At 44.7% G+C, this 26,876-nt stretch overlaps 1 protein-coding gene across 2 annotated transcripts in view; it reads left to right on the top strand.

Moving 5' to 3' along the window:
- Positions 1 to 26,876, top strand: part of RPP30 (ribonuclease P/MRP subunit p30) — a 54,089-nt gene that overhangs the window by 3,416 nt on the left and 23,797 nt on the right. For both annotated transcript variants that reach the window (XM_068257946.1, XM_068257947.1), the window contains exons 2-7: positions 6,963 to 7,045; positions 13,013 to 13,068; positions 14,275 to 14,331; positions 18,547 to 18,621; positions 20,311 to 20,382; positions 21,326 to 21,415. In XM_068257946.1, coding sequence (XP_068114047.1) covers positions 6,964 to 7,045; positions 13,013 to 13,068; positions 14,275 to 14,331; positions 18,547 to 18,621; positions 20,311 to 20,382; positions 21,326 to 21,415 — 432 coding nt within the window. In that variant the 5' untranslated portion in view covers position 6,963. The remainder of the gene's footprint in view (positions 1 to 6,962; positions 7,046 to 13,012; positions 13,069 to 14,274; positions 14,332 to 18,546; positions 18,622 to 20,310; positions 20,383 to 21,325; positions 21,416 to 26,876) is intronic.

The following is a 26,876-nucleotide window of genomic DNA, read 5'->3' as shown; positions in this document are numbered from 1 at the left end:
CCGGGTCCGAATTTGAACCTGTAGAAAGCAGTGGTTCCTTGACCGAAAGTGATGACGAGGCTATGGTCCCGGCTAGAGCCAGGCGTACCAGACCCCAAGTCGTTAGACCGCAGGTGGCGCAGGATCCGCCTCAAGGGCAGCAGGGTGGTGCTAGCGCTGATAATAGTTTTCTTGGTGAGGCAGGCACCAGCAGCGCAGCATCTCCTGGACTTAGTGCCAGTGCTTCCGTAGACCCTGGCGAAGTGGTGAGCGTCAGCATGGAAGTTGAAACTGGTACGGTGGCAAGTGCAGTAGTACCCCTATCGCAGCTACCAATAAGAAGACGGGCCCGTAGTACCCATAGACTCCCAGAGGTGCTGGCACAACCAGATTGGCAATCCCCTGATTCCGCCGCACCCGTAGTGCCCCCTTTCACCGCCCAGTCTGGAGTCCAGGTGGCGACAGCTCATCTAGGAACGGCCCTAGACTTTTTGCAGCTGTTCATCACCCAGGTTCTCCTGGACTTAATTGTGGTTGAGACCAACCGTAAAGCCACACAATTCATCACCGAGCACCCGGAGAGCATGTATGCCCAGCCTTTCGGGTGGAAACCAGTCCAAGTTTCCGACATTAAAATCTTTTTGGCCCTTATCCTTCACTTGGGACTAATGAAACAGAATGTACTGCGGTCGTATTGGTCTACGAACCCAGTAAATCATGTTCCCTTGTACCCTGCTGCCATGTCCAGGACACGATTTGAGTCCATCCTGTGCTTCCTGCACTTCAACGACGACAAAACCTGTCATGAAAAGGGCCACCCTGCTTATGACCGGCTCCACAAAATTCGGCCCCTCATAGAGCACCTGTCATCAACATTTGCAGATGCTTATATCCCTGAACAGAACATCTGCGTAGACGAGTCCCTCTTACGCTTTACCGGGCGCCTTGGCATCAAACAGTACATCTCAAGCAAGCGCGCCCGGTATAGGGTGAAACTGTATAAGCTCTGTGAAAGGGCCACAGGCTATACATGTCGTTTTAGGGTCTATGAGGGAAAAGACTCAAAATTGGAGCCGGTCGGATGCCCTGACTACCTGGGGAGCAGTGGAAAGGTTGTGTGGGACTTGGTGTCACCCTTGTTCCAGAAGGGGTACCATCTTTTTGTGGACAATTATTACACAAGTGTGGCCCTCTTTCAGCACTTAAAGTTAGAAGGAATCCGATGCTGTGGCACTGCGCGGCCTAGTCGCCAGGGCTTCCCCCAACGGCTCGTTACCACCAGACTTCAACGGGGGCAGAGGGCCGCCTTGCGTACTGAAGACCTGCTCGCGGTGAAATGGAGGGACAAGAGGGACGTTTACTTTCTGTCCACCATTCACACAGACACGACAGTCCAAATTCAACGGGCAACTAAGGTCATTGAAAAGCCCCTTGTCGTCCACGAATATAATGTCAGCATGGGAGGGGTGGACTTCAATGACCAGAGGTTAGCGCCCTATTTAATTTCCCGGAAAACAAGACGCTGGTATAAGAAAGTGTCTTTTTATCTGATTCAATTGGCAGTTTACAACAGCTTTGTTCTCTACAGTAAGGCTGGGAGAACTGGATCTTTCCTTCAATTTCAGGAACAGATCGTTCTGGACATCCTGTATCCAGGAGGTGCCAGGCCCCCCCCCCCCCCCCAGATGCAACTAGCCGACTGCATGGAAGGCATTACGCCTATCAGCTTCCGTGTGCCCCAGGTCAACGCATCCGAAGAAAACGTTGCCGTGTCTGCAGCAGGGCTGGAACAAGGACTGACACCGTTTATTATTGTCCCCGCTGTCCTGACCAGCCTGGCCTATGTGTAGGGCCGTGTTTTGAGAGGTACCACGAGCAGGTACACTATTAGAACCTAGGGAACTCCAGACACAGGAGTAGGCACACACTCAGTGGTCTTTCGCACATTGTCGCAGGGAGAGGAGAGGTAAGCTTGAAAACCAAACGGGTAAGCATAAAAGTGGCAAGAAGGATCGGTTTCCATGCTTGATATTGCTGATCTGTCCTGGGTTGGCGATATAAGACGGCATGTTTGAATTTCCCTTGAGTGTGGACACCCCCGGTTTATATGTGATTTGGGCCTATGATGATGCTTTAATGCCACACAGAGTCATCTCTATTGGCAGGCATATTGCTGTATCCTACAGGCATAATGCTGTATACTAAAGTTCTGAGGCCCAGTCACATAAGTTGGTGGCTCACCCTGAGTGCAGGGTGGCACGGGGTGTCTCTCTCCTGAGGTTATCACTGCCATTGATGTGGAGGAAGATCTGCCATTGATGTGGAGCAAGGTATGTTTGCCGTTCATTTTTCCTTTCAGCCCAGAGTGCATTACCCGTATACCCAATATAAGGAGTATAGCAGAAACTCCTAATACTGGCCATACATGTAATGATTGCAGAGACCCTAAAATGCCAGGATGCCAGGACAGACTTCACAAATGACCCCATTTTGGAAAGAGGACACCCTAAAGTATTATGTGAGGTGCACGGTGAGTTTATAAAAGATTTTAGTTTTTGTCACAAGTTAGCAGAATTTTTTTTTTATTTTTTTTTCTAACAAAGTGTCATTTTCCGTTTACTTGTGACAAAAAATTAGATTTTCAATGACCTCACCATTACCCTCATGGAATACCTTGTTGTGTATTCTTTCCAAAATGGGGTCATTTGTGGGGTTTGTTAACTGTCCTGGCAAGTGGGCGGGGTGCTAAATTGTGAGCACCCCTGTAAAGCCTAAAGGTACTCATTGGACTCTGGGCCCCTTAGCGCAGTTAGGGTGCAAAAAAGTGCCACACATGTGGTATCGCCGTACTCGGGAGAAGTAGTACAATGTGTTTTGGGGTGTATTTTTACACATACCCATGCTGGGTGGGAGAAATACCTCTGTAAATGACAATCTTTTGATTTTTTTACACACAATTGTCCATTTACAGAGGTATTTCTCCCACCCAGCATGGGTATGTGTAAAAATACACCCCAAAACACATTGTACTACTTCTCCCGAGTACGGCAATACCACATGTGTGGCACTTTTTTGCACCCTAACTGCGCTAAAGGGCCCAAAGTCCAATGAGTACCTTTAGGATTTCACAGGTCATTTTGCGGAATTTGATTTCCAGACTACTCCTCACGGTTTAGGGCCCCTAAAATGCCAGGGCAGTATAGGAACCCCACAAATGACCCCATTTTAGAAAGAAGACACCCCAAGGTATTCCGTTAGGAGTATGGTGAGTTCATAGCAGATTTTATTTTTTTGTCACAAGTTAGTGGAAAATGGCACTTTGTGAAAAAAACAATAAAAATCAATTTTCCACTAACTTGTAAATCTTTCAGCACAGAAAGTTAAAAAAATCATTTTTTTGCCAAAATTCATGTCTTTTTTGCTGAATATAATAAAAAGTAAAAATCGCAGGAGCAATCAAATAGCACCAAAAGAAAGCTTTATTAGTGACAAGAAAAGGAGCCAAAATTCATTTAGGTGGTAGGTTGTATGAGCGAGCAATAAACCGTGAAAGCTGCAGTGGTCTGAATGGAAAAAAAGTGGCCGGTCCTTAAGGGGTAGAAAGCCCTAGGTCCTCAAGTGGTTAAAGAGACACTAAAGCGGAAAAAAAATATGATATTATGATTTGTATGTGTAGTACAGCTAAGAAATAAAACATTGAAATCCGATACATCAGTCTAATTGTTTCCAGTACAGGAAGAGTTAAAGAGACACTGAAGCGAAAAAAAATATATGATATAGTGAATTGGTTGTGTACTATGAATAATTACTAGAAGATTAGCAGCAAAGAAAATATTCTCATACTTTTATTTTCAGGTATATAGTGTTTTTTCTAACATTGCATCATTCTATAATATGTGCAGATTACACAACACTCAGCACTCAAAATGAATCTTTCAGAGCAGTCTGTGAAGTAATGGCCTCTCCTCTAGCAGAGAAAAAGTAAACAGTCCACTTACAGTTGAGATAATAAAAGTCAGATAACAGTCCTCTCCATGACTAAAGGTAGCCATACACTGGTCGATTTGCCATCAGATTCGACCAACTGACAGATCCCTATCTGATCGAATCTGATCAGAGAGGGATCGTATGGCTACCTTTACTGCAAACAGATTGTCAACCGATTTCAGCCTGAAACCGTTCACAATCTGTTGTGGTGGTGGTGCTGCCGCCGCTCCCCCCGCCCGAAAACATTACCTGCTCCGCCGGCGCGACTCCAGTCCCCAGGTCACCGCTGCTCCGTCTTCTTCTGGTCTCCGGCCCCGGCATGCTTTACTTCTTCCTGCCTGGCAGGAAGTTTAAACAGTAGAGCGCCCTCTACTGTTTAAACTTCCTGCCGGGCCGGAGGAACTGAAGCATGCCGGAGACCAGTACGGACACGGAGCAGCGGTGACCGGGCGTAGTCGTGCCGGCGGAGCAGGTAATGTATGCGGCTTCTTTTGCGTCGGCCGTCGGGTACTCGAACGCCGCTAGCGACGCGCTCCCTACCCGCGGGCGATCGACGCTAATTTTCCGCACGCAGCGATCGACGGGATCGGACGAAAAGGATCGAAATTCGGCGTGTAGCGCGAACGATTGGCAGCAGATTCGATCCCAGTGATCGAATCTGCTGTCGAAACGGCGGCGAATCGGGCCAGTGTATGGCCACCTTTACTTAGTCGGAGAGCTTAAAGGCTTGTTTACATAGAGATAACTGGAGTTTCTCAACTCTTCCTGTACTGGAAACTATTAGACTGATGTATCTGATCTTAATGTTTTATTTCTTAGCTGTACTACACATACAAATCATAATATCATAATTTTTTTTTCGCTTCAGTGTCTCTTTAAGAAACTCCAGTTGTTATCTCTATGCAAAAAAGCCATTAAGCTCTACAACTTTCAAAGTCATGGAGAGGGCTGTCTTCTGACTTTTATAATCTTAACTATTAGTGAACAAATTTCTTTTTCTCTGCCAGAGGAGAGGTCATTAGTTCACAGACTGCTCTGAAAGAATCATTTTGAATGCTGAGTGTTGTGTAATCTGCACGTATTATAGAATGATGCAATGTTAGAAAAAACACTATATACCTGAAAATAAAAATATGAGAATATTTTCTTTGCTGCTAATCTTCTAGTAATTATTCATAGTACACAACCAATTCACTATATCATATTTTTTTTCCGCTTCAGTGTCTCTTTAATGCCAGCCCATTGGCGGTGAAAAAAAGCAGCCGCGGGTGCACTCCAATCCTCCCTAAAGGCAATATGATGGTTTTAACCACTTCACCACAGAGGGGTTTTTACCCTAATGGACAAGAGCGATTTTAGACTTTCAGTGCTCATCCCTTTCATTGGCCAATAGCTTAATCACAATGAAATGATCTATATCTTGTTTTTTTCACCACCAATTGGGCTTTTGGAGGTTGATATTTGTTTTCAGTAATTACTTTATTTTCTATGCATTTTAAAGGGAAAAACAAGGGAAAAATACACAATTTCTCCAATTTCATCCCCTATAGTTTTAATATAAACACCGCTACTGTACATAAAACCCACACATTTTATCTGCCTATTCGTCCTGGTTATCACAAGATTTTAATTATGTCCCTAGTACAAAGTATGGTGATGATATAGTATTTGGAAATAAACGTGTATTTTTTCTTTGGTGTTTTTCTTTTTTTCCCCCACTATTTTCACGTGCTTGGGAATGCACATGAGCACACGCGGGAGCGCGCACATGCACAGCGGCAGCAGCACTGTCTGACTTATTAAAACGTCCTGGAGCCATTAAAAGGCTCTAGCAGGAAGTTTTTATAAGTCAGCTTGTCATTAAGGGCCCTTTTCCACTAGCGGCGATTGCGATGCTGAATCGCAAACCGCTACTGATTTTCAAATCGCTACGGTTTGCTTTTTAACATAGGAATCGCGGTAGGTAATTTCCACTACCTGAATTCGTTTTTGACTTAAAACACGATCGCGCCGCGGATCGATTTTTGCCGCGATTTTGCTTTGCAGTGCAATGCATAGCAAAATCGCAAACGCCGGGAAAATGTGTTCATTTTGCTGAATCGCAATAGCTAGCGTTTAGCGCAAACGCTAGCGATTGCTAATGGAAAAGGGCCCTCAGTGGTTAAACCATTCTTTTTGCATTGACTAGTTAAAATCGCTCTTGAAAACTTCAGAGAGCAATTTCTAGTGGGCCAAAGGCCTCATATTGGAGATTCCGGGTTTAGATGGTGGAAGTGTAAAAAGTTGGCAAGCATTGAAATGGAGGCGGCTGCCAAGGTGAGTTAACCCTTGCGTACACAGCCCGAAACCTAACACTCTGGAATGTCTCAAGGTGGCCACACACCATACAATTTTTTAAATATCTGTTCAATTTAAGAATTGCAATCAATTTTTCTGACTGTAACATTTCAAAAATATGACCAATGTACCACATACGTATGTTACATTTTTTCCCCAATTATGATAAAAATGATTGGAAACTGAGAAAATTGCTAGGGTGTGTATATTAATAAATTGGCAATATACCACACACCATACAATCTTTAGAAAGATTGAAGAAAAATATCTGGCATTCCGGATCGATAAAAATCGAAGAAACCGGGAAATCCGATTGGATTTTTCAGTCGAATGAAAAAAGCTTTTGATTTGCACTGCATAGCAAAATCGCGGCAAATATCGCTCCGTCACGCGTTCGCGTTCCTGTCAAAAACAAATCGCAGTAGTGGAAATGACCTACCGCGATTCCTATGTTAAAAAGCAAACCGTAGCGATTGTAAAATCGCTAGCGGTTTGCGACTTTACGATTCGGCCAGCGCATCATTCTTGCTCCTCTCCAATAACTGCTCTCATGCTGCAGGAGTGGTATATTCAATGGCTAATGTTTTGTACTACTTTTCAAGATTTCAAGTTATTAAACTATTCTGCAGTTCAGTAAATGGCTTTTATATGTATTTCAGCATGGCGGTGTTTGCCGATCTCAATATTATGGACTGTGCCGATGTAAAGAAGCTACAAAGTGTCATTGAGATGGCAGCACATCGTAAGTGTTACTTGTTTATGTAGTGTTTGTTGTTCTATTTGTATAATAAAACCTTTCGTTATTTTTGTTGTGTTTTTTTTACACATATATTCGTAAAGAGACCAAAAAAAAAAAGTTCTAAACATGCCTGGGGCTTCCTCCAGCCCCATTTGTACGGATTGCTCCCACGCTGCTGTCCTCTGTGCCTGCAGCTTCGGTACCAGGTCCCGCATCTTCCTCCAGTTGTGGCCAGTCTGCGCAAAAGGAAGTGCGCTCTCTACGTTTTTTCCTACATTCTAGAGTTCCTACACAAGTAGTTGATTTAAACTAACCCCTCCAAAAACAATAAGTGTATCCCATAAAGGGACTCGTATGTGAATGGACAGAAATCTAGAGAAGAGCCTACCTGAAGTTTCCCACAGAACAAGAGACCCTATACCTCATAGGATGTAGTCCTCAGCAAGGGTTGGGGGGAGGCAGCATGAGAATCCCCCTATATATCCCTGCTTACACCCAGGGCTGTGGAGTCGGTCCAAGAATCCACCGACTCCGACTCCTCAGTTTAGGATTCCACCGACCACGACTCCGACTCCTCTAATTTGCATATTACAATTTTGTTGATTAAAAGTATGTAACATGAAATTCGTCTCTTAACTGCCAACGCTTAGGAATTTTACAAGACAACTGAAGTGAGAAGGATATGTAGACTACTATATTTATTCCCTTTAGACTAAAACTAGTCCTTGGTAAGAGTACTTGTAAAAGGTACAAACCGGAACAAAGAACATCTAGGCCCTAGGCAATGTAACTGTGGGTACATGTAAGAATGATGTGCAGGTACTCTGCAGGGGAATGAGGAGATTGTAAACAGACAACACCTCTGTGTTCAATGTGCACAGCATTCTCAGTGGATTCCCTGCAGCTCTGTGTGGAGTGCATATGTAGAGTATAGTACTACTGTGTAACAAAGTAAACCTGAGACAGATGAAATTAAAGTTTTATACATACCTGGGGCTTCCTCCAGCCGCCTTCAGGATAATCAGTCCTTCGCTGTCCTCCTCCACCACCTGGATCTTCTGCTATGAGTCCAGGTACTTGAGTCAGTCAAGCGTAGTGCGCATGCACACATTCCGTCCCCAGGAGCATACTACACCTGTGCAGCACTATTGCGCAGGTGCAGAATGTTCCTGGCTGTGTGAGCGGGGTGCGGCCGGACAGCGCTGACTGGCTGAATTACCAGGACTCATAGCAGAAGATCCGGGTGGTGGAGGACAGTGAGGGACTGATTAGCCTGAAGGGGGCTGGAGGAAGCCCCAGGTATGTATAAAACTTTACTTTTCATCCGTCTCAGTTACCCTTTAATTTGTAGTCACCAAACCAAATTTTAATAACATATCAAATTATTTTATTTCATCAGCAAAGGGAGTGCATACATTTGCATAAATCAGCATCAATGCAGAATTATTTACATCTCGTTGACCATCTCTATTAGTGACATAGCTACACATCAGGCTTTATTCTTACAGCATAGATGTTATTTAGTATATATAAGAGATTCCTGTGTACACATCATATATACAGTCACAATCAGATATGTATATCTGACCTTAAAAATACGGGGACTGCTTTATTGAAGCAGCACAAGTAACTAATTTTGATTGGTTTATTTCATTTTTGTGGACTAAGCACAGCCATTACTGTATATATACTGTATATATACATTATTTTTAATGACTATTATCTGAGAAATAGAACATTTTATCATATTTTCTATTTTAATTACAGTTACAAATTCATTAGGAGTCGGAGTCGGTGCATTTTTTTTCCCGACTCCAGGCACCCAAAATTGCCCGACTCCGACTCCACGACTCCGACTCCACAGCCCTGCTTACACCAAACAGAACTTAAAACCATGTTGGTTCCCTCAGTCAAGCAAACCAGCTGCTCAAAGGGTGGGTCAATAAGTCAACACAACAAAAATGTACAAACCCCTGACTCAACTCAGATTAAGGGCCTTTTCACACGAGCAGTTGATAGGCAGTGAAAAGCCTGTTGAACTCTCACAACTGCTTGCTGCTGCCTGGAAACTGCTCACTGCTGCTTGGTAAGTACACAGTTCAACTGCCCATGTGAAAGGGCCCTAAGGGCCTGTTTCCACTACACGCATATTCTGGATGCAGAAAAACTGACTCCAATGAATGCCTATGGACCTGTTTCCACTAAACGTGATTTTTCTGATGCAGATTTCCCATAGGCATTCATTGGAGTCAGTTTTCTGCATCCAGATTCCGCGTGTAGCGGAAATAGGCCCTAAGACAGTGGGTTACATAACTGTGCTCCTCCTGAAGCAGACTGTTTGTATGTGTCCAAGGACAATAAGGATGAGCTGCATCAAGGTCCTTCCTGAAAAGAACCTGCTGCAGTGGATCATGAGTTGCTTGTAGTGATGGTCACTGAGATGCTGATAGTTCTGAATTGATGCAAATGCATGCAGTTTGGAAAAAGGCATTGAGCTGCATTCGATTGGTCCATCTCCAAGCTGCATACCTTTGCATAAAATGCATTGGCTCTGAGTTGTTAGCATCTCAATTACCATCCCTAGGCCCTCACCAATGACAGCCTGATGCCTCCTCGGACATCCTCTGCCAGCAGTTTGAATCTGGCCCTCTGTGAGCGTACACTAATTATGTAGGAGCAATAAAATTACAGAATGTAGTTTCCCATTTTTAAAGTGATCCCGAGCCTAAGCTTGGGTTCAAATTAAGATATTAACCTAAAGAGAGGAAAGCCTCAGGATCCCATTAAGGCTTCCTTCAGTGGTCCGATGTTCCCAGTGGCTGAGCGCGGCTCCCATCCGGATTGGGGCCGTGCTCATCCTCTGTTAAGAGCGTGGCCATGCAGTAGCCACACAAGCGTGGCCGTGCATGCCCAGTAGCACAACGCGTTGCCAGGCTGAAGGAAGAAAAGGTGTGCAACCCCAATATTAGTGACAATTCCTTGTCACTAGCCTTCTGGGAGGCCACATTCAGCGACGGGGGACATTAGAGCACTGAGGGAAGCCTCCATAGGATCTTGATCTCTTTAGGTAAGTATCTCATTTTGTACCCAAGCTTTGGCTCGGGTACACTTTAACATGGCCTTAGTATGTAGTTAGATACGACAGACAGTTTGCTAGCTCCCCATTGCAATTTTATTTCAGAACAGCATCGCCAGTTTATTGTATGGCTGTCTCTTTTTTTATAAAGTCTTTGGGAGTTGATTTCCTAAAGAGGTGTTTTTTGTGTTTTTTACAACCGAGTGCAAGGCCCTTCCACTAAGAACACAAACAGCAAAATGCACATACCTGTATTTGTCCAATATTCCCAAATCTATGTAGTAAAAGGTAAAGCTGATGGAATATACTTTAAAGCAGGGGAGCCCATTGGGTAGATCGTAAAGGACTTCTGAGTAGATCCCACACCTTCCCTATGTGACATATGCGTTGTACTCTGTCTCTTTTTGACTTGCATGAGTTTAGTGCGATCTGCTGTCCTGATGTGTTGCACAGCAGTGTAGAGGATTATAAGTTGTAAGGTGGGAAGCCATACATTTAGAAGTATTATGTGCTACTCCTGAGTACAATTCTGCCGGACGCTGAGCATGATATTGTGACTCTATTTGATCTGCACTGTTCTATTTGTCTTAAGGTGGGCATACACTTATAGATTTGCAGCAGATTCGACCATCTGATAGATTTCTGTCAGATGCCTGTCAAGTCAAATCGGACAGGAATCTATCTGATGTGTGCCACACACCAGGAACAGATTTCCATCTATTGGAAATTGATCTAAATGCATTATTGGACCATTAGATCCAATGTAACTCTATGGGCCATCGATCTGCAGCCAGCAGCAGATCGACCTAGATTTTCCATCCAGTCAGATCAAATCGGCCGCCGATCGATCGGATGATTTGATAGAATCTATTTCCGATTGATCAATCGATGACTGAAATCGACCAGTGTATGGGCCCCTTTACTGAGAAAGACTCTATGATATGAATCTAATTGACTGATGGATAGTGGTAATCACTGCTGGGCTACCCCTGTGCATGTGCTGCAGTTGTGGCTTGTGGGAATCACTGATAGATTGTCTCTGTGCATGTGCTGCAGTTGTGGCTTGTGGGAATCACTGATAGATTGTCACTGTGCATGTGCTGCAGCTGTGGCTTGTGGTAATCACTGCTGGGCTGCCACTGTGCATATGCTGCAGTTGTGGCTTGTGGTAATCACTGATGGCCTGCCCCTGTGCATGTACTGCAGCTGTGGCTTGTGGTAATCACTGATGGACTGCTGCTGTGCATATGCTGCAGTTGTGGCTTGTGGTAATCACTGATGGCCTGCCCCTGTGCATGTACTGCAGTTGTGGAATGTGGTAATCACTGATGGCCTGCCACTGTGCATGTGCTGCAGCTGTGGAAATCACTAATAGACTGCCGCTGTGCATGTGCTACAGTTGTGGCTTGTGGGAATCACTGATGGACTGCTGCTGTGCATGTGCTGCAGTTGTGGCTTGTGGTAATCACTGATGGACTGCTGCTGTGCATGTGCTGCAGTTGTGGCTTGTGGTAATCACTGATGGACTGCTGCTGTGCATGTGCTGCAGTTGTGGCTTGTGGTAATCACTGATGGGCTGCCACTGTGCATGTGCTGCAGTTGTGGAATGTGGTAATCACTAATGGACTGTCTCTGTGCATGTGCTGCAGTTGTGGCTTGTGGGAATCACTGATGGACTGCCCCTGTGCATGTGCTGCAGTTGTGGCTTGTGGGAATCACTGATAGATTGTCGCTGTGCATGTGCTGCAGCTGTGGCTTGTGGTAATCACTAATAGACTGCTGCTGTGCATGTGCTGCAGTTGTGGCTTGTGGTAATCACTGATGGACTGCTGCTGTGCATGTGCTGCAGTTGTGGCTTGTGGGAATCACTGATAGACTGTCGCTGTGCATGTGCTGCAGTTGTGGCTTGTGGGAATCACTGATGGACTGCCGCTGTGCATGTGCTGCAGTTGTGGCTTGTGGTAATCACTGATGGACTGCTGCTGTGCATGTGCTACAGTTGTGGCTTGTGGGAATCACTGATGGACTGCCGCTGTGCATGTGCTGCAGTTGTGGCTTGTGGTAATCACTGATGGACTGCTGCTGTGCATGTGCTACAGTTGTGGCTTGTGGGAATCACTGATGGACTGCCGCTGTGCATGTGCTGCAGTTGTGGCTTGTGGGAATCACTGATGGACTGCCGCTGTGCATGTGCTGCATTTGTGGCTTGTGGTAATCACTGATGGACTGCCGCTGTGCCTGTGCTGCAGTTGTGGCTTGTGGTAATCACTGATGGACTGCTGCTGTGCATGTGCTACAGTTGTGGCTTGTGGGAATCACTGATGGACTGTCGCTGTGCATGTGCTGCAGTTGTGGCTTGTGGGAATCACTGATGGACTGCCGCTGTGCATGTGCTGCAGTTGTGGCTTGTGGGAATCACTGATAGACTGTCGTTGTGCATGTGCTGCAGTTGTGGCTTGTGGTAATCACTGATGGACTGCTGCTGTGCATGTGCTGCAGTTGTGGCTTGTGGTAATCACTGATGGACTGCCGCTGTGCATGTGCTGCAGTTGTGACTTTTGGTGATCACTGATGGACTGCTGCTGTGCATGTGCTGCAGTTGTGGCTTGTGGTAATCACTGATGGACTGCTGCTGTGCATGTGCTGCAGTTGTGGCTTGTGGTAATCACTGATGGACTGCTGCTGTGCATGTGCTGCAGTTGTGGCTTGTGGGAATCACTGATGGACTGCTGCTGTGCATGTGCTACAGTTGTGGCTTGTGGTAATCACTAGATTGTTGATGTGCATCTGCTGCAGCTCAGTACAGAAAGATGCTGATCTCTAACTACTGTACATGTTTCACTGTGTTTCAAAACAGATTTTCATTTACCTTTCTGCTTTTTTCTTCCATTCAGTTGGCTATTCCACTGTCGCCATCAATCATGTTGCTGACTTTGAGAAGAAGAAAGCTGTAAGTTGTACTCCTTGCGCTCCAGTGTGCATTGTTTGCCCCTGTGTAACCTTAACCTAGTCCTGTAATGATGTGGGCATAGCTCATCTAAACATTCCAGTGGATTTCCTTGATATGGTGATCTCTGGTTGATAGCTTCTTAAAAACTCTACTGAATACCCAATGTACAAACTTATATCTGGTCTCTTATTTCTTAACCTCTTGCAGACTGGGAGTCTCTGGCCCCTTAAAGTGGATCTGAGATGAAAAACTAACTATAACAAGTAAACTAAAGTTTAGATAGTTTACACAGCAAATCTAGCTGCAAACAGCTTCAACAGTTTCATGTTTATTTATTCCTGTGATACAATGAGAGCAGCCATGTTCTGTTTGTCACATTACACACAGGCAAGCTGCAACTGCATCTCCAGCCCTCAGCTCACTCCCCTCTCCTGCTCCCTCCCCTCTGCCTCTGAAATCTCTGGCTAGTAACCTCCTCCTGCCCAGACTGAGCTCCCATAAGCCCTTGCTACATGGAATGCCAAGGCACTTTGAGCTGTGGGCGAGGCTTGTTTAGTTTATAGGGAATTAGAGTATTAAAACAAAAAAGTATTTGGCTTGAGGAATGCCCTATAAACTATATGTCATTAACACAATTATGCAATGAGTAAAAGCTTATCTCGGATCCACTTTAAGGACCTGAGACTTTTTTTTTTTTTTCTGAAAATCGAGCTGTGATGGAATTAACAATTATAGAGAGCTTTGGGTGCCACCAGAAAAGGCTCGGTGGGCCAAAGGGCAAAGGGCCTCTCTAACCATTTTGTGAATTTAGCCAGTCAAATAAGTTTCTATCGGTTGTGGGTGATCTCCTCTTGATTTGACATGTGCGAATAAGGGTCATGCATGCCCAGTAGAACAAAGCTACTTGTGCATTGCTTTATTCCTCAGTGCACAAGCGCATTCTTCCTCTGGGCATGCTTGAACTCAGTTGGGATGTGCTAATCCATGGTCAGAAGAATCTAATGTGACTGGCCAGAGTCGAATGCAACTTTAAAGGGACCCTTCGCTGGAATGGTTGGCTGTAAAAGGACCTGGGAAGCCTCTGGACCATCCATAAACTTCCCACCACCGAGGTAAGTAACTATTTTTTTAATGCTTCAGGTGTACTTTTTAAAAGCATCACAATATTATGTAAGCAGTTGACCTTTTAAATTTTGTGTTTCTTAGGAAATTGGAAAGCCTAGATCTACTGCAGACTTATTCACATCACCGCCAATTGTACAGGTAATCCATTTAGGATGCTTAATTTTAAAGGTGTAGATGCTTGAAAGGTACATGCAGCTGCAACAAACTTACTTTAGTAACCAGCTGCACATTACAATGACATACACGCTGGGGCTGATGTATGAAGCGCAGTACAAAGAAAATGTAGCACTTACCTAGAGCGGTAATCCAGTATGGGCCTGTAAATGAAGCAGTGGTTCACACTGGCTGCTATTGGCAATGACTTTACTTTTGCTTCAGCTTTCATTGTACCTGCCTTGATATAATGACCCCATTTGTATTTACTTCAGTATTAATGCACAGAGAGTTCTGGAGTGGCGCACCTTACCTGTAGGTTGGGTGCTAAGCAACATCACCCCCAAATCAATAGTAACAAGTAAGGTTAGGTCAGCACACTGTTGTCACAATGCAGTGTTCCGTTTGTTGCATAAGTCAGCACAGACGCAACAATTGTTTCGGGACCATGGAAGATCCCCTTCTTCAGCAAAGTTGTATGTCTGAACTTTTCTGAAGAAGGGGACCCTCCATGGCCCCGAAACAGTTATCAAGTCTGTGCTGATTTAGGCAATAAACGGAACACTGCATTGTGACAAAACGGTGTGCTAACCTAACCTCGTTACTACTTCAGTAGTAAAGTAATTGGGACGTGACTGTAACCACTTCAGCATACAGTGTTGTTCACCTTATGCATCCGAGCTACTTTCACCTCCCATTCATTCACCAATAACTTTATCACTACTTATCACACTGAAATGATCTATATCTTGATTTTTCCGCCACCATTTAGGCTTTCTTTGGGTGGTACATGTTGCTAGGAATTATTTTATTCTAAATCCATTTTAATAGGAAGAGTAAGAAAAAAATTGAAAAAAATTCTTATTTCTCAGTTTTGGCCTTTATAGTTTGATATTAATACATGCTACCGTAATTAAAACCTATGTATTTTATTTGTCCTGGTTCTTACACCGTTTAAATTATGTCCCTATCACAATTTATGGCGCCGATATTGTATTTGGAAATAAAGGTGCATTTTTTTCAATTTGCGTCCATCACTATTTACCAGCTTATAATTTTAAAAATGATATTAATATACTCTCTTGACATGCATATTCAAAAAGTTCAGACCCTTAGGTAACTATTTTTTTTATTTATTTATTTTTTTTTTTTTATTAAACATTTTATTTGTGTAATTTTTGGTGTGGGAGGTAAACAGCTAATTTTAAATGTAATATAATTTATTTAATAAAAAATATATGTGGGCATAGTTTTAGTATTTTGCCACAAGATAGCCACAGTCAAAAAGTCCTGGAAGCGAATGGTCTCGCTTCCAGGAAGCATTAGGAGCACGGGAAACTTTTTTCTGCAGAAAGCAGAGTCTATCTGGACGGATATATCCGTCCAGATAGACTTAAGTGGTTAAAAAGAAAAAAGGTCAGATACTCACCTATGGAGATGGAATGCTCCCCCATTGCAGGTATACGATCAAGTAGTCAGATAAGCCTTCCGGGATCCATGGAAGCTTTGGAAGCACTCATGTCTGCATTTGCTTCTGAAGACAGACGGCTTTATACTGCGCAAACAGCTTGCAGCAGCAAACAATGACTAGCTGAGTAGATCACATACCACCTTCTTGTCACCTGTAGGTTAATCCTTCTCTGAATGGACAGAATACTTTGCAAACTGATCACTCCCAAAACGCTGCAGTGTCCAGTGATTTATTTTTTTTCCCGCCTTAATCGCGGAAAAATCACTCCCGCAAAATGCCGGCTATAATCGCTGGCGTTTTGCGGTTTTTGGTGTGAATGGGGCCTTAATGCCTATGTAAAATTCTTATTGCATTTTTTTAAGTACGGTATGTGCTCTATAAGCTGACAAATTGTGCCCTGGTAATGCATCTGATCAGCCCAAGCTGTTGCAGCTGCCTGAACTATGCTTAGTGGCTATGTATAGCACTTTGTTTTGTCATTCTGTTTTAAAAGGTTGTTTCTGGAAGGCCTGGTTTAACCTGGAACTCTAGATTTCAGGTTTAATTGTACTGCCCCATTGCAGCAGATTACACCATGTGAGCTGTCACTGAAATGACAGAAAATGTGTCTGTGAAAATGTGTCTGTCTGTGAAATCTTCACTTGCATTGCTGTACTGTCAAATGGCTCAGCAATCATTTGGCGTCTGTTACACCCTCCAGGAGACACAGAAGACACCGCTCCAGCAGTAAGAAGCATTTGCCAAGCCTCTTTCAGACAAGTAGGTGACAGTTGGTGAATTCACCACCTGTCAGCTTCTCTCCTGCACCAGCCGGGTGCTTGTTAGCACTTGTTACTGACGCTGGACAGGCAGCCCACCCCATGGAGGCCCATCTGAGTGCAGCCGTGCTCACATGACATGTCCTCTGCCTCCGGATAACGCCACCGCGTGTCAAGCACGAACACCTATGGTGTTCCAACCACTGCCATTCAGCTGCATATAAATTGCACCTGCATTGCAGACGAGACTGTAAACTTCTTTGCAAGAATGTAGTTCAGTTGTCAGTCTGAAAGAGGCCTTCGGAACAATATCCTCATCCGGTTACTCCCAGGATTACCGTACATAATTGCCATAAAATCCCAGCAGGGGATATGTTTTATATTGTTCTTTTTAAACATTTAGATGCTTTCTTCTGGCAACCCTTTAAGCCGTACATGTTCAGTTATTTTCTAATTATACTGACATGAACATTTAACATGCTAGTTAAGGTCTGCAAACTGTGGTGTAGGTATTTGGAATTTTTTTTACAGTTACTCTAAACTGTACTTGGTCTGACCTTGAGGTGAATTTTCTGTGAGGTCCATTTCTGGGGAAGGTTTTATCCACTTGTGATTATTAAAATTCAAATTGTTTGGAAATGGCCTTATAGCCCTTCCCTGCTTTCTGGGTAACATTGACTGCTTCTCTTAAAGCGGACCCAAACTAAACATTTTTTTAATTCAAAATATTTAGTTGCACCACTCTGACACATACAAATATAAATAAACACTCCTTCAAGCCTATGAGCATTTTAGTTCATGCTTTTCATCCTTCTATCTTCATAACTAGGGTTATACAGGTGGCAGCCATTAGCAATTCCTCCTTTGCCGGACACCACCTACTCCACCAGTTTGCCGGATTCTGTCCCGGCAATATGATAGGAAGGGAGGGGTTTCTTCAATAAATGTAAAATATTTTATATTTGTCATCATGCAGCTGAAAAAAGGCTGCTATTTATTATTATAATTTAGAAAATAGATTTTATTCCTGAAATCTTGTATTTTTAATTTGGGTCCACTTTAAGACCACTGCTGATGTCTTCTCTCCTTGGCATTGTGTTAACACACACCGGAATGCTCCAGACTAATCTTCCCAAAGCTCTGCTTTTATTGAGGTAGTCACACTTGCTGATTAATCAAATGCATTTGGTTAGCAGTACCTGTTACAACTTAGGCCTCGTTCACACTAGGTATGTCTTTGTGCACTTTTCACAGCACATTGCGCTGTGCGTTCTGCAAGCTATTGATTTTCCCATGTAATTAATGTGCCTAGTTCACATCTATGTGCTGCGCTGAGCTGCGTTACAAAAACAGTGTTGCATGCATTTCTGTGCGTTGAGCTGTAAAGTGCACATCAATGTTAGTGAATGGGGGTGCTATTTTAGCGCATACAAGCGCATAAAAATGCATGCTAAAAAATGAACAAAAAAACACTCATTTAAAAGCAAATCTTTGACAACTGCTACAATAAGCAAACCATGCCTAAAAAAAAAAAAAAAAGCGCACTGCAATGCACTAAAGCATGCGTCTTTATTGTGCGCTTTTACACGTTTCTCAACGCACCCAATGTGAACGAGGCCTTACCCTCTTCCTATGCAAGTTGTGAGGGAGTACTTAATTTTTCACATTGTTTATCTGCATTTTTATTTAGTCTTTATGTTAAATACTGACACAGTGTAATATAGCACGTGTTGTTCATCTGAAGTTATATTTGCCTAATTTCAGATCCGCTATTCAAATGCTTGTATTATTATTATCGCTAAGGACCAAATGATTTTTTTTTATTTTTTCCTAAAGTGCAAAACCTTAGAACGGAAAGCGAATGTACTTTCTTTCTCGTGACTGTTCATAACTTGGTTTATGTTTTAATGGAATGTGACACAAAAACTGGAATGAGTCTAATACAACAAACCTGTTCCTTCTTGACTGCAGGGAAAATCGACACCAATCAAAATTCTAACAAGGCTGACCATAATAGCCTCTGATCCATCACATTGCAATTCACTGGTATGTAGCCAAACTGGCTTGTCACTAAGCCTATAGATGTTATGCATAACCTAAGCAAGCAGTTTACATACCTAGGCAACAGGTATTGAGCATAAGACCTCGTTTCCACTTAGGCCTCGTTCACATCTCTTAAGTGCAGATGGCCGTGCGATCAGAACGCCATCTGGCTGCTGCCCGCTGCACTGCTGATCCCATCCATTGACAGTGATGGGATCAGCTCTGGCATTGTTTATTAGAGAAAGAAGGTGGCAGCCTCTGTATTCCCCTCACATCAGGTTCTCTTTAGAGGGAGTCTGAAACCTTTTTTTAAAATAAAAAAAAAGATATCTAAGGAGAGGGAGGGCTCTGGGTCCTATAGAGCCTCCCCATTCTCCTCCTGGTGTCCGCGTTCCCCCGCTGGCTCCCCCGTTAGCAGTGGACTGCTCTCTATTCAGGGTTGGGGAGACTTTGGCAGCCTTCGGAAGCACTTGGGCTCCATACTGCGCCCACGTGAGAGCCCTCTCTGGCACATTTGCCCGTGTGCAGTACAGAGCCGCCGGTCTTCAGGAGCCTGAGTGCTTCTAAAGACTGCCGAAGTCTCCCGCGGCAGGAGATTCAAACCATGGAGCCTGCGGTAGAATGCGGGGACCGGGAGGAGAACGAGACCCCAGAGCCTTCCCTCTCAGGTGAGTGTTTTTTTTTTAAATTACACTACAGATTCACTTTAAGTTATAGCTATACTCCTTTGTTGGCAAGTAAACAAGATGTATACAGGTAAAACACAGCACTTCAAATGGGATAACAACTCATACTTAACTTAAAGCCCCTGAATGAATGTAAGCAGGGATCACAGGTGGGAGTAAAATGCAGTTTTTACTGTTAGGGCCCTTCTCCACTAGCAGCGTTTTGCGATCTGATTTCACTTGCGGAAAGCAAATTGCTAAGTACATGCGGGGATCTTTCCATTTGCAACACAGGAGCTGCATTTGCAACACATTTTTTTGCAATGCTTGGTCCTGCGGCATTTGTGTTGAGATTCACTTTTCTACACAAAGTACAGAAGTGCAGGAAAATCACATAGCCACCTCTGTGCTTTTTCTTCCATTGCAAATCACAATCATGTCATACACCCGATTGTGAGGGAATCGGGGTTCTTAGCTGGAAAGAGCTCTTACTCGGTGGGGAATAGACTTGATCAAGGGAATTTACATTTTTCTGACTTGATGTAGAATTTGTTTGCAGATTTGAATGGCTCATTTTCAATCTACTTAAAAATTGCAAGAAAATTTGCATTAACTTCATGGCTCACACCACATCTTCTGAGGTAAAGAAGTTAACTGGCCAGACAGCAGGGAGGTCAGTACACACAGCGCTGTGCATGCCACCTAAATACTTCCTGGTGTGTGTAAGGGGTCCTCTGGACCACCCCTTCGACTGGAGGATGCATTACGCACACCAAGACGTATGTAAGTAGCGTAGAGAGTGGCCTAATCGATCAGCTGATGGCTTTTATTTGCTAACACAGCTTTTACTTCCTGGGTCATTGGAGATTTTTTAATCTCTATACATTTGCTCCTAATTGCTTGCTTATTTGAGAGTGGTTTACCATTCCTTGTTCTACTGCAGTGGTGTGTGGGGAGTCTGGCTATTGCACATTGCAATGTCCTTACAATTGTAATTGTAACAGCTTTTGTGTTCATCTTGCACTAGAGATCCACTTCTACGCTAGTCAGGCTGTATGACATTGTGGCCGTGTATCCGAAAACTGAGAAGCTATTCCATGTAAGTTCTATTATTATTATCATTTAGTATCTATGTAACGCCGACATCTTGCGCATCGCTGTACAAAGTATATTGTCTTATCACTTAACTCTCTCTCAGAGGGGCTGACAATCTAATCCCTACTAAAGTCATATGTCTGTGTATGTATCGTAGTCTGGGGCCAACTTAGGGGCAAGCCATTTATCTGTATATTGTTGGGATGTGGGAGAAAACCAGAGTGCCGGGTGGAAACCCACGCAGGCAACGAGAGTATATAGTTGGTTTTGTGTATACTTCTCTGCCATAATGATGTTTTAACCTAAAGATGAAAAATGTACAAGAGACGATGCTTACTTACAGTTTTATACATACCTGTGGCTTCCTCCAGCCTCATGCGCACGGATTGCTCCCACACTGCCGTCCTCCGCTGCCTGCAGCTCTGGTGTCGGGTCCCGTTAGTTCGGCCAGTCTGCTGTAGAGGAAGTTCACTCTTTACATATCTCTCCAGCGGCCGCTGGGAAGATATGTAAAGAGCACACTTAGTCTTGCGCAGACTTGGCCGCAACTGGAGGACCACACCCACATTCTTCTGGGCTAATACTATATTTGAGTATTAATTGTGTGGGCCCTTTCACACTGGGAATAGCAAATGGGTAGAGTTTTTCAAAACACGAGTTTTCAAAAATTTTTCTACACACAAAACGAGATTTTTGTGCAATCTTGTTTCCCGATTCTTAACATTAAACTGCGTTTGCACCAAAATAGCAAAAAAAAAAGCGCTTTATGTGCCACGTTGGCGATTTCAGCAGTTACATCACTACCATATAGCATACATTACATTAGTGATTGTCAGCGATTCAAAGCGCTGCAGAAATTGCTAGGAAAGCTCCACAGTGTGGGACCTTTATAGTGTTATGGAATCAGTTGGAGTTTGTTGTTACTGAAATCTCTCACCTTCTTCCAGACGGTTTGTACCAGCATTGATGTGGACCTGGTGTGTATCAGTGCCACAGAGAAGTCTGCCTACTTCATCCGCAGACCACCTGTAAATGCCGTAAGTGTCAGCACACAGAATATATTTATCATTTTTTTTCCATACTGCAGAAAGGTTGTGTGCCCATTGGTCCGTATGTCTGGGTAGGCTAATAAGCCATTTGAAACATCTCAAAGCACAATAGTGCAGTTGATACATACAAGGCAAATTACATGACTCCTTCTTGTGCTTAAACCTTGTCGCCTTATGCTTTAGTTTCAGGGACATACAGGGGAAACTAAAAAAAATTAGAATTTCGTGCAACTTAAAAGGTGAAACTAATATATGAACTAGACTCTCACTCAATACATGCAAAGCGAGATGTTTCAAGCCTTTATTTGTTATAATGTTGGTGATTGTGGCTTGCAGCTCATGAAAACCCCCAAATCTCAGACCATTAGAATATTGTGAAAATGATCAGTATTCTAGGCTCAAAGTGTCAGACTCTAATCAGCTAATTCATCCAAAACACCTGCAAAGGGTTCCTATTTCACATATTAGTTTCACCTTTTAAAGAGAGCCCAAGGTGATCTCATAAAATAATAATAAAAAAATGCTACCTGAACCGGGGGCTGAGCGGATCAGGGAGCTGCCAAAAACACCGCTCTCCGCCGCTCCTGTGGGCTGCACTGGCCCACTTTCACTTTTGTGACCTCTGAGTCACGACGCTGAAAGGAGAGATTGATTCTCTTTCATTGTGCAGGGAGTGGCTGGGGCGTGGCCAAGGAGAGAGAGCTGCCCAATGGCAGTTCTGGAAACCCTGCAGGTATGCCCCTGGCAGGCATTTTGAACAGGGAATCCCTCTCATGTATTTACCCTCTGAGATAGCGACAAATATCGTTGCTACTTTCGGAGGGCTATAGCGCGATGGTCAGGGCCGGATTTATACTTTTTACCGCCCAAGGCCAACTATCGCCAGACCGCCCCCCCAACCAACAGTGCCCCCCTGAAGTAAGTGCCCCCCTATAATACAGCAGGGTAGTTAGTGACATTACAGCAGGAATCAGAATATAAAATACTCTAAGGACATTTAGTGACATGGCAGGGATTAGGCAGGTAGTGATATGACAGCAGGTATGCTCCTCTGGGGACAATTAGTGACATGATGGCAGGGATTAGATTGTAAGCTCCTCTGAGTGACAACACACACACAGGACAATAGTGACAACACACACAACAGGAGTTACAACACACACACAGGACAATAGTGACAACACACACAACAGGAGTTACAACACACACACACAGGACAAGAGTGGCAACACACACGACAGGAGTTACGACAACACACACTACAGGGGTTACAACACACACAGAGGAGTGACAACACACACACAGGACAGGAGTGACAACACACACAGAGGAGTGACAACACACACAGGACAGGAGTGACAACACACACAGAGGAGTGACAACACACACACAGGACAGGAGTGACAACACACACAGAGGAGTGACAACACACACACAGGACAGGAGTGACAAGACACACAGAGTGGAGACAACACACACACAGGACAGGAGGGACAACACAAGACAGGAGTGACAACACACACAGAGTAGTGACAATACATACAGGACAGGAGTGACAACACACACAGAGGAGTTACAACACACACACAGGACAGGAGTGACAACACACACAGAGTAATGACACACAGGAAAGGAGTGACAACACAAACAGAGGAGTGACAACACACAAGACAGGAGTGACAACACACACAGAGTAGTGACAACACACACAGAGTAGTGACAACACATACAGGGCAGGACTGACAACACACGGAGAGGACAGGAGTGACAACACATACAGGACAGGACTGACAACACATACAGGACAGGACTGACAACACACGCAGGACAGGACTGACAACACACGGAGAGGACAGGAGTGACAACACATACAGGACAGGACTGACAACACACGCAGGACAGGACTGACAACACACGGAGAGGACAGGAGTGACAACACATACAGGACAGGACTGACAACACACGGAGAGGACAGGAGTGACAACACATACAGGACTGGACTGACAACACATACAGGACTGGACTGACAACACACGGAGAGGACAGGACTGACAACACATACAGGACTGGACTGACAACACACACAGGACAGGACTGACAACACACGGAGAGGACAGGAGTGACAACACATACAGGACAGGACTGACAACACACGCAGGACAGGACTGACAACACACGGAGAGGACAGGAGTGACAACACATACAGGACTGGACTGACAACACACACAGGACAGGACTGACAACACACGGAGAGGACAGGAGTGACAACACATACAGGACAGGACTGACAACACACACAGGACAGGACTGACAACACACGGAGAGGACAGGAGTGACAACACAAACAGGGCAGGAGTGACAACACACACAGGACAGGACTGACAACACACGGAGAGGACAGGAGTGACAATACAAACAGGGCAGGAGTGACAACACACACACACAGTAGTGACAACACACACAGCACAGGAGTGACAACACACAAGACAGGATCACACAGAAAACAGAAGTAACACACACATCAGCCTGGGACGCAAGTTTATGATGCTTCTCTCTCCTCTGACCTTTGTCCTCAGTCACTCCAAAGCTTGTCTTCACCTCTCCCCCTCCCATCTGAATCTCGTCTCCCAGTCCCTCTCCTTTCCCTTCCAGTGAGCTGTTTGTTTGTTTTTTGGCTGCGGCTGGCTCTCTCTCATAGCAGCGTTCTATTTGATTGCGTGCTGCTTCTGAAGATCCATCTTCTCCCTCCACACTGTTTCCACTTGACTGCACAAGAGAAACTCGTGCACATAGGGACAGCCACGTTGCCGTCCCCAGCATGAGGTGCAGTGAAAAATCTTTTGCCCGCTACTGATCCCTGCACTTGTAGCCAGCCGCCCACTTTACACAGGCACACAGCACGCTACATGGCCGGGAACACAAGCAGGGAGGAGGAAGTGGGGGCGGAACAGCCTTAACATTTGACTCTTCCACAATGACAGCCGGCAGGGCTGCAGCGATATCATATAGCCACTGTTTCTGTCATTCTTAAATTAGTAAAGCTGTGGGGCCGCCCTGTTCCTGTCTATAGCTGTTGCTGCACTTAACACAAACATGCGAAACACGGCACTGCATTTTTGTGAGGATTGGTGTCCGCAGCTGTTGGGACATTGGTTGGCAGGTTGACTGCTTGTCAACCCGCCCCTTCCTTGGCTCCGCCCTAGGCATGTGCCTAATAGGCCTGCCCACAAATCCGGCCCTGGCGATGGTGGGGGACACAGAGGCATGTCATGAGGCAGAGAACATGCCTCTGTGTCCCATCTATCCCCCCCCCCCCCCCCCCCCCCCAAGGAACCGCCGGGTCAAAGAGTTTAAAAAAACAACAAAAAAACACGCTTTGGGCTGGACCAGGCAGCGCTCATTACCTCCTCTCCCCGCCACTCCTATCTGCTGGAATCCCTTGCTTTAAGTTGCATGACCTTTGGGTCACGCAGCTGCGCAGGAAGCACCTGTGCTCTGCATGTTGCTGATAGATGTGAAGGGGCGGGGGAGAGGAGCAAGCAGCGGAGAGCCTTTTCGAAGGCTCTGATAGGCGGGGAAGGGGCGTTTTGCAGGCGTTCCTTAGACTGCAGTGGTATGCCCCTTCCCCCGAATGTCTGTCTGCATGTGACTGGTGCCAGATTTCAGGGGGCTAGCCGGGGCCCAGGGGGAGCGGAGAACTGTGGTCAGGGCACACAGGCATGTCCTGCAGATGGGAACATGCCTTTATCACTTTTTTAGATGTAAGAACCCACCTAAGTTGAATATCCGACTTTTGCACGATATTCAAATTTTTCGAGTTTCACCTGTGAAAGTGCCATTTTCATATCTAAAAAGCACAGAGGGAGTTCACATAGAGATGAATAATACTGTATACATTTACCTTCTTAAATCAGAAGGTATTTGCTGTTTTGCCTATTTTAGTAGATTTAGCTTTTAGGTTCCTTTTTAGTCTCCTTGAAACGGGTGTATGCAGGTTGGATCGGTGTGGCTGTATAACATTTAGGGCTTGATTCACTATGCGGTGCTAACCTACTTAGCACGTCTAAAGTCTTTAGGCGCGCTAACCAGGGTGCTAAGTAGGTTAGCACCGGTTTTCTCAATCAGATCGCGCTCTAAGTACCGTGCGCAAAGTTTTACGCGCGCAAAGTCCTATGCGTGCGCTAAGTCCCATAGGCTTTAATGGGCACTTCGCGCGGAGCGCCCTGCGCTCTGTGCAGTGCGCGCGTAAAGTTTTACGTGCATAAAGTTTTGCGCGCGAAAAGCTTGTTTAGACGTGCTAAGGGGGTTTTCACAGGCGTGCTAACAGTTAGCACCGCTTTGTAAATCAAGCCCTTAGAGCAGGCTTTCTCAACCAGGGTTCCTTGAGTACTCTGCAGGGGTTCCTTGGCATTTTCCCCCATCGTGGTGGAAGTATATAGAGCACACTATAATAGGTGGTAGTGTAACAAGAACCACTAATTTGGGGGGTCAGGAGACAGTATAATGAGTGGCAGTGTAATAGGGGTAGTGAAATAAACAGCCACACATACTGTTAAAGACCATGCCTCCTGCAAAATAACTGCAGGGGTTCCTTGAGATCAAAACGTTGTTTGCAGGGGTTTCTTGGGATCAAAAAGTTATTTGCAGGGATCCTCCAGGGTAGAAAGGTTGAGAAAGGCTGCCTTAGAGGCTATAAACACACTGCAAGCCAGCAGATCTGAGTCTGTTTAGCCTCTTGGGGACATAGAGGAATAATTTCATATTCAGGCAGTGGTGCAGCATGGGAGGTTCCACTTGCTCACATAGAGCTGATGCTACTGTTTTCAGTAGGCAAATTTATGCTCTAAAAAATGTAGTCATCCTATTGAGAATGTATAGTCCTACCTTGAGTCTGTGGCTAGCCAGGACTGTTGGATTTTGCATGGCGGTGGGCTGTAGGACAGTCATACTTGCATTGGATTTAGCTTACTGGGGGTTGCTACTGCATTGCATTTTTTTTCTTTAGGCTTAGTTACGTTATTATTGTAATTATTAAAAGTGATTATTATTGTTGTTTTATTTATTTGTTGATGCATCATAAACTAAAAAAAATTATCATCCTCTGATTGACCATTTCTAGGACTGAGCTCTGCTCTGCCCAATGGGTAGAATCCAATTTTAGTGGGCAAATTCTATTTTGGGGTTGGAGATTATTTTTAAAGTGGACCTGAAGTCTTGCACAGGACAGAAGGAAAGCATAGAGAAATGCTCCCTGTATGTATTTAGAGAGTTCAGCCATACTAATTCCCCCTCATTTGTGACTAATCTCAACTGTAATCTCTCAGCTGTGTCAGCTGGCTGCCTCGGCAGAGCAGGTAATTTGTAAACACAGGATGTTAACCCTATGTCTGCTTCCATGAAAGCAGGGAGTAGACACACTGCAGATTTATTGCAGGATTTGTATCAGCTG

Source organism: Hyperolius riggenbachi, chromosome 10, assembly GCF_040937935.1.
Source record: "Hyperolius riggenbachi isolate aHypRig1 chromosome 10, aHypRig1.pri, whole genome shotgun sequence".
Taxonomy (NCBI): Eukaryota; Metazoa; Chordata; class Amphibia; order Anura; family Hyperoliidae; genus Hyperolius; species Hyperolius riggenbachi.
Note: the sequence above shows the minus strand (reverse complement) of the source record. Positions and strands in the feature narration are given on the sequence as shown.